Below are 14,031 nucleotides of genomic sequence, written 5' to 3' on the forward strand. Positions count from 1 at the left end.
TTCATCCCAAGCAGCTCTGTAACACAGGAGTCTGTGCTCTACGGGCTGTTCCCAGGGACGCACACCGAGACAAACATCAACTGCTGCTGGAGGACTATCAATTCGGTGAAAGACGCCCTTTGGTCTGCCCGAAACTTGCTGGTCTTCCAGCGCAAAGAGTTGTCCACCACCAAATGTTGCAGACTGGCACATTCCAAGGTCCAGGACTACGTGCTGACGGACACACTAAAGCCTGGGGCAGCCGCAGCAAAGGCTCAATGGGGAAAGGACCCCCACCAAGCTGAACTGAGGGGCTGGATCCATGGGAAACCCCTCGAACTGTATAGTTGATATTTTCATTTGCTGTAAATGTAAAACTGTAATTGGCATGACAATAGTGAAAGGGAAGGGTTGTGAAGAAACTCATGATAGTATAAAAGGAAACTGATCTCCCTTGAAATGTTTGTATTTTTTGGTGCTGTTTGAAACTGTTTGGCAATGTAATTTTTGCAGACTTTTATGAATAAAGTATAATTTGGAAATAAAAAAAAAATCTCAGGCCAATTCACACCTCTGCTGCTAGAAGCATATGCACTCTAACACACAATGGTCTGTTTAAATGTCAAAAGATGCAGATCAGAAAGGAAGGCTGGCTTTTCAGAACTAATCACAACCCAAGGAACTGCCATTTGCAAACTCCATGCAGAGGGAGGGATGGGGCGAAATGCAAATCCCACTCACATTCCGATTGTCCAGCTACTTCTGCAATAGTGCTCGCTTATTGGCTACTGTTCACGTCAATCAGCAGCAGTATAAACTGAGCCTCCGCAGGCATTTCGATTCATTATTCCCTTGCTCACTGGTTCATCTTGCAGGTAAATTTTGGAGGCACATTTGAAAAGCTTTGAGAATGAGAGAGAGAGAGGGAGAGAGTTTAAAATTACAGGGCAGCTGAACTTAATTTAATAATTTTTGGCAAATGGAGGACAGATTTTACAATCTGATCTTGATTGTTTTTTTAAAATTGCTACTTGGGGTGAGAGATTTGAAATCGGAACTTTAGATATTTTGGAAATTTTTGGAAAGTGTGCGTCTAGATGGGACTTAATTTGTTGGCGGGGGGGGGGGGGGGGGGGAAAGAGAGCTGTTTCTCTTAATGCCGATTTTCTAATGTCACTAATTTAAATTAACTATTTCAATCTATGCATCAGTACAGATTTAATTCCATCTTGTTTGCTAACTTCGCTTATGTCCAGTTCCTTGCTGATATCTGCTGACTAGTCTGCATTGCAGAAGATGTGAAACATTTTGAGCCAGAGTTCCACCACCGAGACCAAGGTCTAGGTGCCATAGGTTCAAGCAAGTCCTCGTGGCTCTGTGGATTATGACTCCAGGAAGGAAAACAGAAAAAAAAAAGTGTGATGGGTACTAAGGCATGTCAATTGCTGTTGCTCTTTCCCTACAGAGACCCATGAAGACATCTGGCATAAGATGGAATGCAGGCTCGAGATTCCAGATCCTTAAGGTTGTGGACACTGCAGTGGAAATGGACAACAGTGCCGATAATGCCCCCCTCTCATCCATGAGCACAAAGAGGGTAATGGATGATGTTAATATGGGCAGGGTATGTTGTCCAGCAATCTACTCAGTGATTTTCATTGCGTTAGTTGAAATTTAAATTTTCACTGGCCTGAATGCAAACAGTGCATGGAACTTGTAAATCCGGTCACATCACCAATGCCAATTGCTATGAAAAGCCTCTTAATATCTCATTTCTCTTCCAGAGGATGTCTGCACGAATACAGGATGCCAGAGTCAAGCAGCTGAAGTCCATCATGGACAAGTGGCTGATGGGAAAGGTGAAGGGGGTAGTGAAGTTGTCCCTGAGAACAGCCCATACTTCCCACCTCCATACAGAATTGGAGGTGGCTGCAGAGCCCTCCCATGCATCTATGGCAGTCCCACCCCACTCCCATTTCCCAGAACAACAAGCCCAGCGCCAAGAGCTTAAGTTCAAGAGGTTGAAAGCAGAGAAGGCAGCTCTCCAGGAAAAAGGTGGAGGACCTTTTAATACTTAATAGTGACCTCCAAGAAAATTTTACCGCCTTCAGCCAGGGTGAGATATTTGTTTATATAGCTGCAAGTTTCATTTTACATGCCATTTCCCTTCCAGTGCTGACTAATCAAGCATCCCTCCAGTCTGGAAAAGATGATAGATCTGTTAGGGTTGCACAAGTGTCAAACAAACAAAGAAGAACAGCACAGCACAGAAACAGGCCATTCGGCCCGCCAAGCCTGCGCCGATCTTGATGCCTGCCTAAACTACAACCTTCTGCACTTCTGGGGACCGTATCCCTCTATTCCCATCCTATTCATGTATTTGTCAAGATGCCTCTTAAACATCACTATCGTACCTGCTTCCACCACCTCCCCCCGGCAGCAAGTTCCAGGCACTCACCACCCTCTGTGTAAAGAACTTCCCTCACACTTCCCCTCTAAACTTTGCCCCTTGCACCTTAAACCTATGTCCCCTAGTAACTGACTCTTCCACCCTAGGAAAAAACTTCTGACTATCCACTCTGTCCATGCCGCTCATAACTTTGTAAACCTCTATCATGTCGCCCCTCCATCTCCGTCGTTCCAGTGAAAACAGAGTTTATCCAACCTCTCCTCATAGCTAATGCCCCCCAGACCAGGCAACATCCTGGTAAACCTCTTCTGTACCCTCTCCAAAGCCTCCACGTCCTTCTGGTAGTGTGGCGACCAGAATTGCACACAATATTCTAAGTGTGGCCGAACTAAAGTTCTGTACAGTTGCAGCATGACTTGCCAATGTCCTCCACAACATTAAATACTGTTTCTTTTGTTTCGTGTTGCAAGAGGACTGCACCAGCCCCTCATTGCAGCTACACAGCTGAGGCCGCCTACGCCTCTCTACGTCCAGCTGCAGCCCAGGATCATGCCTCTGATTCACTGCTCAGGCCAACGCACAGTGAAGCTGCAGCAACAATCATCACAGCTAGTGAGGCAAGCGTGCATGTAGAACAAGTATTCAAGCTGACTGATAGGAAGTTATTGATTCTCAACTTCCCAAACATATGACAAATCATTGTCGACTTACGCAAAAGCACTTTTAAAAGTGATGGATCATAGATAGTTATTGAAATGTTTAACTTGCCTTTTGCAAGTCAGTGGACTGGATTTTGTGGTGGAAGCAGGGCTCCTGGCACCAGGCTGAAAAGGCAGAGGGAACACCTCAGCCTTCGCACCTTCCCACCACCAACCCCCCGCAATCCTCCATCGTCCCGGAGGCGAACTTTCTGGCACCAGGATCTAGGTCCTTTTAAAGATGGGGATGCCGCCTCTAAGAGCTGCTGGGCAATCTCAGGGCCGGAAGCTCAGCAGGATCAGCAGCGCCACTGCTAGTGGTGGTCACACCCAGTACTGCAGAGGCCTTGGACCCAGGCTCAGTGCTGGAACCCTGCACCTCAGGTAAGGAAGGTGGGGTCGCTGTGGCCAGTCCGGAAAGCCCCGAGGTGGTGGGGATGGGGGGGGGGGGGGGGGGGGGAAAAGGGGTGGAGGAAGGAAGTCCAAGGGGAAGGGGGTCCTGGAAGGCTCATTGTTTCCCCGCTGGGGCCTCCATGGGCCACAGATTGTCCATGGAGGAAGGGCCCCCCAACTATTTAGAACCTGGCGCTGGGGTGGGTAAAAGGCCCTTAACTGGCCCCCTCAATTGGCCTCTGGGCAGGAAAGCTGGCATCAGCCTATCCCACCCCCAGGGAAGGGTGCAAAAGAGAAAAAATGTGCTTGACAATGGGCCTTCTGCCCCCACCACCCATTGTGATTCTATGGGCACCCCTGCCTACCAGGGGCCCAAAAAATCCAGCCCCGAGTCAGAACCATATATTACACCTGTATTGGTGTCAAGTCTGTACAATAAATTATAGTCTGTATTTTCAAAACTTCACAGGATACAGATATGAGGCCCATGCTCAGGCTGAAGAAATTCAAATTCATGAGGTGTTGAAGTAGAGCTGTAAGGTTTGCCCAGCTAGTTCCTAGAGGGAGAATCCCCAAGAAATGCCTCACCTCAGAAGAAACCTGGGAAACTAAAGGAGAATCAGTATGAATTCCTGGGAGCTGTGCTACACCTTGGATTGGTCCCAGGAGAAATGAAATGAAAGAACCCTCAAGATCCTGTATAGAGAAACTCTTGGGTAGAAGTAAAAGTCAACCGGGGAAATGTTCTATTGAGATTTTGGGATTAAAGTATAACGGATTACAAATTATAGTGTTAAGCAAAGGAAGCGATACTAACTTAACTCTTGGTACAGTCAAGGTTTTGTTTAAAATGTGAAATCTTGTGGCATAATTTTCAGTTATTAACTGGGAGTTTAAATTTCTCTTTAAAAGGTTACAGGTCTCTAATGGGATCTTATCCCTTATGTGGAACTCAGTCAAGATCTTTCTGAAAACTCAATTACAATATCTAATATTCAACCAAGTTTATCTGCAAAGTAAATTGTAATGATGCAGCACACATTTAAGGTTCACCCTGGACAGTCAGTAGGCTGATGTCCAGAGGTCAGTTGAACACATACACTGACATCCAATTGTATTTACTGAATGGCCATCTCAGTCTGAATATCTGACTGGGAAACAAGTAGAAAGTTCGCCATTCTTGCAGCACTGCTATCCCTCACTTTCATATGCACACATTCATAAATATACAAAAATTTAAGTTAATGAACCAGTTTTAAACTCCAATTCAATATAATCACAGTTTAAACTGTTGGAATTTAAATTAAATCAATAAATCTGGAATAAAAAGCTAGACTCCTAATGGCGACCATGAAACAACCGGATTGTCATAAAAACTCATCTGGTTCACTAATGTCCTCAGGGAAGGAAATCAGCCTATATGTGACTCCTGACCCCAGGAGCAATGCGGTTGACTCTTCACTGCCCTCTGAAATGGCCTAGCAATCCACCCAGCTATATTAAACCGCTACAGAAAAGTAAAAAAATAAAAATAAAATCTGACTGACCACCCAGGATTAACCTAAGCACCCTGTCCCCAGTCGATCCTGCAAAGTCCTCTTCATTAACATCTGGAGGCTTGTGCCAAAATTGGGAGAGCTGTCTCAGACGAGTCAAGCACCAGCCTGACATACTCATCGAATCCTACCTTACAGTCAATGCCCCAGACTTCTCCATCACCAGCTCTGGGGATGTCTTGTCCCACCAGAGGTGGTGGTACAGTGGTATACAAATCAGGAAGGAGTTGGTGAAAGGTTACAGTCCTGAAAAGCTAACTTTGCTGCGCTCTCCACAGATGCTGCCAGGCCTAAGTATTTTCAGCATTTTCTGTTTTTATTTCAGGAAGGAGTTGCCCTGGGAGTCGTCAACATTGACTCTGGGCCCTATGAGGTCTCATGGCATCAGGTCAGACAGGCAAGGAAACCCCCTGTCTATTACAACCTACTACCCTCCCTCGCTGATGAAATTGTGCTCCTCCATGTTAAACACCACTTGGAAGAAGCATTGAGGGTAGCAAAAGGTACAAAATGTACTCTGGGTGGGGGGACTTCAATCTCCATCATAAAGAGTGGCTTGGTAGTACCACTACCCACCAAGCCCCGGAGGACACATCTGCCAGAATGGCTCCGCGGTAGGTGGTGAGGGAACCATCATGAGGGACTTGACCTCGCCCTTACCAATCTACCTGCTGTAGATACTAATACTGTCATGGACAGCTGAAAAAGTGACCACCGCACAATCCTTGTGGAAACAGTCCTGTCTTTGCAATCAGGATACCTTCCATTGTGTTGTGAGGCACTACTACCATGCTAAATGGGATAGACTCAAAAGATTTAGCGGCTCAAATTGGGCATCCGTGAGGAGCTGTGGGCCATCAGCAGCAGGAGAATCCTATTCCACCACAATCTGTAAACTCATGGTCCAGCACATCCCTCACTCGACCCAGGTTCAATGAGGAGTGCAGGACAGCATGCCAGGAGCAGCACCAGGCAGACCTAAAATAGAGGTGCCAACTTGATGAAGCTACAACACAGAACTACATGCATACTAAACAGCAGGAGCAGTACACTAAAGGCAGAGCAAAGCCATTCCACAACTAATGGATCAGATCAAAGCTCTGCAGTCCTATCATATCCAGTTGTGAATGGTGCTGGACCATTCAATAACTAACCGAAGGAGGTGGTTCCAAAAACATCTCCATCCTCAATGATGGGGGAAACCTGGCGTATCAGTGCAAAAGACAAGCCTGAAATGTTTGCTACCATCTTCAGCAAGGAGTGTCGAGTGGATGCTCCATCTTAGCCTCCTCCTGAGGTCCCCGGCATCACAGAAACCAGTCTTCAGCCAATTCAATTCACTACACCTGATATCAAGTAACAGCTGAAGGCATTGGATATAGAAGGGCTAAGGTCCCGGACAACATCCCAACTGTAGTAGTGAGGATTTATGCTCCAGAACAAGCTGCGCCCCTAGCCGAACTGGTCCAGTACAACTACGACCACTGGCATATAGCTGACAATGTGGAAAATTGCCCAGGTATGTCGTCTTGACAAAAAGCAGGACAGATTCAATCTGGTCAATTACCACACTATCAGTCTACTCTCCATCATCAAAGCGATGGTAGGTGTTGTTGACAGTGCTATCAAGTAGCATTTACTCAGCAATAACTTGATTGCAGATGCTCAGTGTGGGCTCCACCAGGGGTACATGGCTCCAGACCTCATTACATCTTTGGTCCAAACATGGACAAAAGAGCTGAATTCCAGTGGTGACAGTGACTACCCGAGACACCAAGGCAGCATTTGACCAAATGTGGCATCGAGAAGCCCAGAAAAATTGAAATCAAAGGGAATTGGGGATAATGCTCCACTGTTTGGAGTAATAACTAGTACAAAGGAAGATAGTTGTGGTTGTTGGAAGCCAATCATCTCAGCCCAAGGATATCGCTCCAGGAGTGCCTCAAGCCTAAACATCTTCCGCTGCTTGAATGACCTTCCCTCCATTAGGTGGTCAGAAGTGGGGACGTAGAATGTTCAGTACCATTCACAACTCTTCAGCAGGACCTGAACAACATTCAGGCTTGCACTGATAAGTGGCAAGCAACTGGAGACAGCGAGAGAGAGAGGAACACGGTGGGAGTGGAGGTCTAAAAAGCATGCCAAAAGCCCAGAGTCAGAGACAGAGACAGAGCGAGAGAGGAGCACGGCAGGAGCGGAGCAGGGAAAAATCGAAAATTGACATCAGAGTGACGTCACAATCAACTTTGAGAGCAGGGAAACAGAGTATACAGGTAAGCTTTTAATTTAATTTAAATCAGACATAGTATCAAACATCACATGCAAGCAGGTAGGTGATTGGTTTGGGAAGAAGCTACCTGTTTGGTGAGTATCCGGTAAGTGATTAAGCTCCATTCTAATCCTAACGTTTAAAATAGTAGAGGTAAGCTTAAAAAAAAAATTTTAAAAAGGAAAACATAAATAACTGAATAAAATAATTAAGTAGTTAATTAAAACACATTAAGGATGGTAGGGCAGGTGATGTGCCACGGCTGCATCCACCCTGTCAAGTGATGGTATTAGCGCAATAGACAGGGATGACCTAAGTTCAGGAGACCAAGATCTAGAAGCAGTTTGGGTAGAGATGAGAAATCATAAAGGCAAGAAGTCACTTGTGGGAGTGATGTACAGGCCACCTAACATTAACCACACTGTAGGATGGGGTATAAATGAAGAAATAATGGCAGCTGGTCAGAAAGGTACAGAGATAGTCATAGGGGATTTTAACCTACATATAGACTTGAAAAATCAGATGGGCAGAGGCAGCCTAGATGAGGAGTACATAGAATGTTTTCAGGATAATTTCTTGGAACAATACGTTCTGGAGCCAGAGAGCAGGCTGTATTAGACCTGGTATTGTGCAACAAGATGGGATTAATTAATGACCTCAGTTAGACGCTCCTAGGTAGCAGCCATCATAATAGGACTGAATTTTACATTCAGTTTGAGGAGAGAAGAGTGGGTCCAAGACTAGTATTTTAAAGTTAAATAATCGCAATTATGAGGGCATGAAAGCAGAGCTAGCTAGAGTGAACTGACAAATCAGGTTAAGGGATAGGTCAATAGAGATGCAGTGGCAGATATTTAAGGGGATATTTCAGAATACACAGAATAGATACATTTCAACGAGAAAGAAAAATTCCAAGGGTGGGACCCGCCATCTGTAGTTAACTAAAACAGTTAAAGAAAAAGCCTATAATTGTGCAAAGATGGGAGGCAGGTCAGAAGATTGGACAGAATATAAAAAACAGCAAAGAATGACTAAAAGATTAATAAGGAAGGTAAAATTAGAGTACAAGAGAAAGCTAGCTAAAAATATAAAGACAGATAGTAAGAGTTTCTATAGATATTTTAAAAAAAAAAGAGTGGAGAAAGTGAGCATTGGTCCAATAGAAAGGCGAGTCTGAGGAATCAATAATGGATAATGAGATGGCAGATGAATTGAACAGATATTTTGCATCGGTCTTCACTATTGAGAATACAAGTAACATCCCAGTATTAGTTGTAAGTCAGAAAATGGAAGGGAGGGAAGAACTCAAGAAAGTTACAATCACCAGGGAAGTGGCACTTAAATTGTTGGAGCTGCGGGCTGACAAATCCCCAGGTCCTGATGGACTTCATCCTGGGGGGGGGGTTTAAAGAAGTGGCTAGTGAGTTAGTTGATGCGTTCGTTTTAATTTTCCAAAATTCCCTAGATTCGGGGAAGATTGGAAAATAGCGAATATAACTCCTTTATTCAAAAAGGGAGGGACAGAAAGCAGGAAACTAAAGGCCAGTTAGCTTAACATCTGTCTCAGGGAAAATGTTAGAAGCCATTATTAAAGATGTTATAGCAGGGCATTTAGAAAAAAAGTCAAGGTAATCAGACAGAGTCAACATGGTTTTGTGAAAGGGAAATCATGTTTAACCAATTTATTGGAGTTCTTCAAGGGAGTTGCATGTCCTGTGGATAAAGGGGAACTGGTGAATGTATTATACTTGGATTTCCAGAAGGCATCTGATAAGGTGCCACATCAAAGGTTATTGCAGAAAATAAAAGCTCATGGTGTAAGGGGAAACATATTGGCATGGATAGAAGATTGGCTAGCTAACAGGAAATAGAGAGTAGGCATAAATGGGTCAATTTCTGGTTGGCAAGATATAATGAGTGGTGTGCCACAGGGATCTGTACTGGGGCCTCAACTTTTACAATTTATATAAATGACTTAGAAGAAGGGACCAAAGGTATGGTTGCTACATTTGCTGATGACAAAGAGAGGTAGGAAAGTAACTTGTGAAGAGGACGTAAGGGGGCTACAAAGGGATATAGATAGGTTAGTGAGTAGGCAAAGAACTGGCAAATGGAGTTCTTCTTTGGCCTCCTTATCTCGAGAGACAATGGATACGCACTTGGAGGTGGTCAGTGGTTTGTGAAGCAGCGCCTGGAGTGGCTATAAAGGCCAATTCTAGAGTGACAGGCTCTTCCACAGGTGCTGCAGAGAAATTTGTTTGTTGGGGCTGTTGCACAGTTGGCTCTCCCTTTGCGCCTCTGTCTTTTTTCCTGCCAAGTACCAAGTCTCTTCGACTCACCACATTTTAGCCCCGTCTTTATGGCTGCCCGCCAGCTCTGGAGAACGCTGGCAACTGACTCCCACGACTTGTGATCAATGTCACAGGATTTCATGTCGCGTTTGCAGATGTCTTTAAAGCGGAGACATGGACGGCCGGTGGGTCTGATACCAGTGGCGAGCTCGCTGCACAATGTGTCTTTGGGGATCCTGCCACCTTCCATGCGGCTCACATGGCCAAGCCAGTATAATGTGGGAAAGTGTGAAATTGTTCACTTTGGCAATAAAAAAAAAGCACATCATCTAAATGGTGAGATTGCAGAGCTCTGAAATGCAGAGGGATCTGGGTGTCCTAGTGCATGAATTGCAAAAGGTTAGTATGCAGGTACAGCACGTAATTAGGAAAGCTAATAGAATGTTATTGTTTATCGTGAGGGGAATTGAATACAAACGTAGGGAGGTTATGCTTCAGCTACTCAGGTGTCATTGGTGACACCACATCTGGAGTACTGTGTACAGTACTGGTCTCCTTATTTAAGGAAGTGTAAGGGAGACTGGCATAGGGAACCATGGGATACTTGGTGTAACTTAGGTCCCTGCAACTTGAGAAAGCTTGCCTGCTTGACATTCGAATTATATGAATACCTAATCAGAAGGTAACGAGCTCAGGAAGGAGACACCCGAACCCGAATCCTATGAATAGCCTAAGAATCCTATGAATAGGGTAATCAAGAGGTTGACAAGGTGAATAATATAACCAAGGCAGGATGAGATCAGGGAAGGCAATAGATGGGAGATGATGTAATTAAGAAAGAGTTTATCAAGTAAACCTCCTGCAAAAGTGTATAAAATGACTACTGGAACAATGTACTAGCAGAACCCCTACAATCATTCGTGATAGTAGGATTTCTCCTTGCATGCTTGTAAATAAAGATTGCTCGTTTTTGGGACCAGGGCAAGCCCTCACCCTTACAGAAAGATGTAAATATGTTGGAGGCAGTACAGAGAAGGTTTACTAGACTAATACCTGGAATGGGTGGGCTGTCTTACGAGGAAAGAACGAGCAGGCTAGACTTGTATCTGCTGGAATTCAGACGAGTAAGAGGTGACTTGATTGAAACATATAAGATTCTGAGGGGTCTTGACAGGGTGGATGTGCAAAGGATGTTTCCCCTTGTGGGAAAATCTTGAACTAGGGTTCACTGTTTAAAAATAAGGGGTCATCCATTTCAGACAGAGATGAGGAGAATTTCTTTCTCTGAGGGTCATTTCTTTGGAATTCTCTTCCTCAAAAGGCAGTGGAAGCAAAGTCTTAGAATATTTTTAAGGTAGAGGTAGATAGATTCTTGATGAGCAAGTGGGTGGAAGGTTATTGAGGGTAGGTGGAAATGTGAAGTAATCAGTTCAGCCATGAACTGATTGAATGGCAGAGCAGGCTTGAAGGGCCGAGTGGCCTACTTCTGCTCCTAATTCGTATGTTCGTATCGACAAACACCAGGTAATAACCATCTCCAATGAGAGAATTTAACCATCTCCCCACGATATTCAACGGTATTACCATCACTGAATCCCTCACTATCAAAATCCTGGGGATCAACATTAACCAGAAACTTAACTGAACCAGTCATATACATTTTGTTCTCTGCAGCCCCCACCCCCCACCCCCTCACTCCCTCCCCCTCCGCAGACACCCCCCCCTCTCTGCAGCACCCCCCTTACACACTTTCCCTCTCTGCAGCACCACCCCCCCCCCACACACTCTCCCTCCGCAGCACCCCCCCCACTCTCCCTCTCTGCAGCACCCCCCCCACCCCCACACACTCCCTCTGCAGCTCCCCCCCCCCTCTGCAGCACCCACCCCCCACACACACTCCCTCCGCAGCACCCCCCCCACTCTCCCTCTCTGCAGCACCCCCCCACCCCCACACTCTCCCTCTCTGCAGCACCCACCCCGCACACACTCTCCCTCTCTGCAGCACCACCCCCCCCCCCACACACTCTCCCTCCGCAGCACCCCCCCCACTCTCCCTCTCTGCAGCACCCCCCCACCCCCACACACTCCCTCTGCAGCCCCCCCCCCCTCTGCAGCACCCCCCCCCACACTCTCCCTCTCTGCAGCACCCACCCCGCACACACCCTCTCTGCAGCACCCCCCCCCCCCACTCTGCCTCTCTGCAGCACCCCCCCGCCCCCACTCTCTCTCCCTCTCTGCTTCCCACCCCCCCCAACACTCTCTCAGTTGCAGGAACAGTCATGCAGAGCAGCTTTGTGGTTAGACATTTTTGCAAAAAAAAAAAAATCATGCCGTCAGTTTCACGGCTGACATTGGGAACAGCGGTTTCTGAACTTCGGACAGATTCGGGATTTTCTGGCAAGGGAAAATTTCTCATCTCTGAAATACATCAGCAGGCCAGATGGAAACCTTTGGTGGGCCGGATCCTGGTCCATGGGCATGTTGCACAACACTATTGTAGAGCTATGCTGGGGATAATATGGGGCCTTCCAGGTGAAACTCTGTCCCCACCATCGCTTTTAGTTCACGATCAGCAGCGAGAAATTGCATTACATCCCACCCTCCAACCTCACCTGATGACTATGCTTGGTTTTCATTCAACATGTGCACTAGTACGTAAGGTCAACTCGTTCATCACGAGTTTAAAAAAAAACCTTCTTAAATTTACTTCTACGGTAACTCTGGCAAGCAAGTGACTGATGGGACAATGACGACAAATACCTGTTTTCACCCATTTCCTTGGGGATTCCAATGGTCTCCTACTGAAGTTATGGGCTAGATGTTTGTGTATTAGCTACCTTTAGTGTACGTGGATATGTTTTACCTTTCTGTGCATTCACTGCTAACGTATTACTACTATATTTGACAGCTTTGTTCAAGAATTTCAGTGAACGGATTCCTCGTTTTCTATCCTCTTGTTCGACTCTCTTCGCAGCTTCCAATGCTAATTTTTCTTGTTCCTTCCTCTGCATTTCTTCTATAAAACAAATGAAAATATGACTCTTCACCAGCTGCACACTCAAGTTATGAACTAATATTTAAGTTTAGAAACTATTTAGCAATCTGTTTAACCAAAACATCAAACACTTCCTACAAGGCATTTAAACTGTTGCATACATTTTCTCTACGGTTATGTAATCATTATTTGTTGATTGAATGTAAAATTTCACAAGACTTCTGAAGTTTAATTCTTCCCCTGCACAGAAAGGTCTTCATATGGCTGACAGAAAATTATGTAACGTTATGCCAGAGATTAATGGCCTGGTAACCTATTTGTCACTCTTGCTGTTCTTTTTTTTTTGCCAGGAGCTACACAACAGCAGTTTTGAGCAACTTCAATGCTTTGCCCTTTCTCCCTCCCAATGGGATAGCAGCTGGCCTCCATATAGACATTTCTCAATAATGACCAGGAACTTTGGCTCATTGAGATTCACAAGTCTAACTCCACATCCTACATTCATCATACTGGACAGCCAGCACATCAGAGTACGGTGCTGTAATTTTCCTTACCAGTTTATGCACTGCACATTTTTGGCAAATTTTATTCAATGTATAAAGCATTGCAGTGTACTTATAGTGCACAAGGCTGGATTTTATGACTCACAGGAAAAGTCTGGAACAGCGAAGAAATGACAATATTAGAAGCCATGCAAGACCCATGTTGGCGCCAACTGCATCTGACTGTATTCGACATTTAACTCAATTTCTTTAGCCGTCAAGTTCATTTTGTCATGGTGGACAGAGAGCCTGTACAGCAAGTACGAGTAACTAAATTTCACAAGTTTTAGTTTTTTCATACAGTTCGCTTCTTGATGAATTACCTGTTCTGCTTCCAGTCATCACAAGAACTCAAGGGGCAAGGTAAGGAGATGCCACATTTCATCTTATTTATGCAGGGGACCAGACAATACTAGCATAATATTTACCAGCACCACATCCTTCAGCAAGATGCTTAGTCCTGTTAATTGTATATTAATTCTATTTAATTGTATGCAGGTGGGTTGGGGGGGGGGGGTGCATTAACTGGGGATTCACTTGAGCTCCTATAAATAGGAACAGACTGGAACTGTGGTGGCTCAGTTAGCAGGTGCATGTTTGTAATGTGTAACTTTCAATAAAAGCTTAAGAACAAAGAACAGTACAGCACAGGAACAGGCCATTCGGCCCTCCAAGCCTGCGCCGATCTTGATGCCTGCCGAAACTAACACCTTCTGCACTTCCGGGGCCCATATCCCTCTTAAGCTTATAAAAGTGTGTAAAGATTGGCTTCATTCTATCCTTCACTACCTTGTTACAAAAGCACATATATTTTTATTAAGTATATTTTTTGAGAACTTGTATTTAAATTGTGCAGATGGATTCACTGGAAGGTTGAAGATTTCATAGAAGCTGGACT

General features: G+C 45.1%; 1 protein-coding gene across 2 annotated transcripts in view; it reads right to left on the reverse strand.

Moving 5' to 3' along the window:
• slc12a1 (solute carrier family 12 member 1) overlaps positions 1 to 14,031 on the reverse strand; it is a 145,562-nt gene that overhangs the window by 27,034 nt on the left and 104,497 nt on the right. For both annotated transcript variants that reach the window (XM_068015329.1, XM_068015328.1), the window contains exon 20: positions 12,460 to 12,612. In XM_068015329.1, the coding sequence (XP_067871430.1) occupies positions 12,460 to 12,612 (153 nt within the window). The remainder of the gene's footprint in view (positions 1 to 12,459; positions 12,613 to 14,031) is intronic.

Source organism: Heterodontus francisci, chromosome 35, assembly GCF_036365525.1.
Source record: "Heterodontus francisci isolate sHetFra1 chromosome 35, sHetFra1.hap1, whole genome shotgun sequence".
Taxonomy (NCBI): Eukaryota; Metazoa; Chordata; class Chondrichthyes; order Heterodontiformes; family Heterodontidae; genus Heterodontus; species Heterodontus francisci.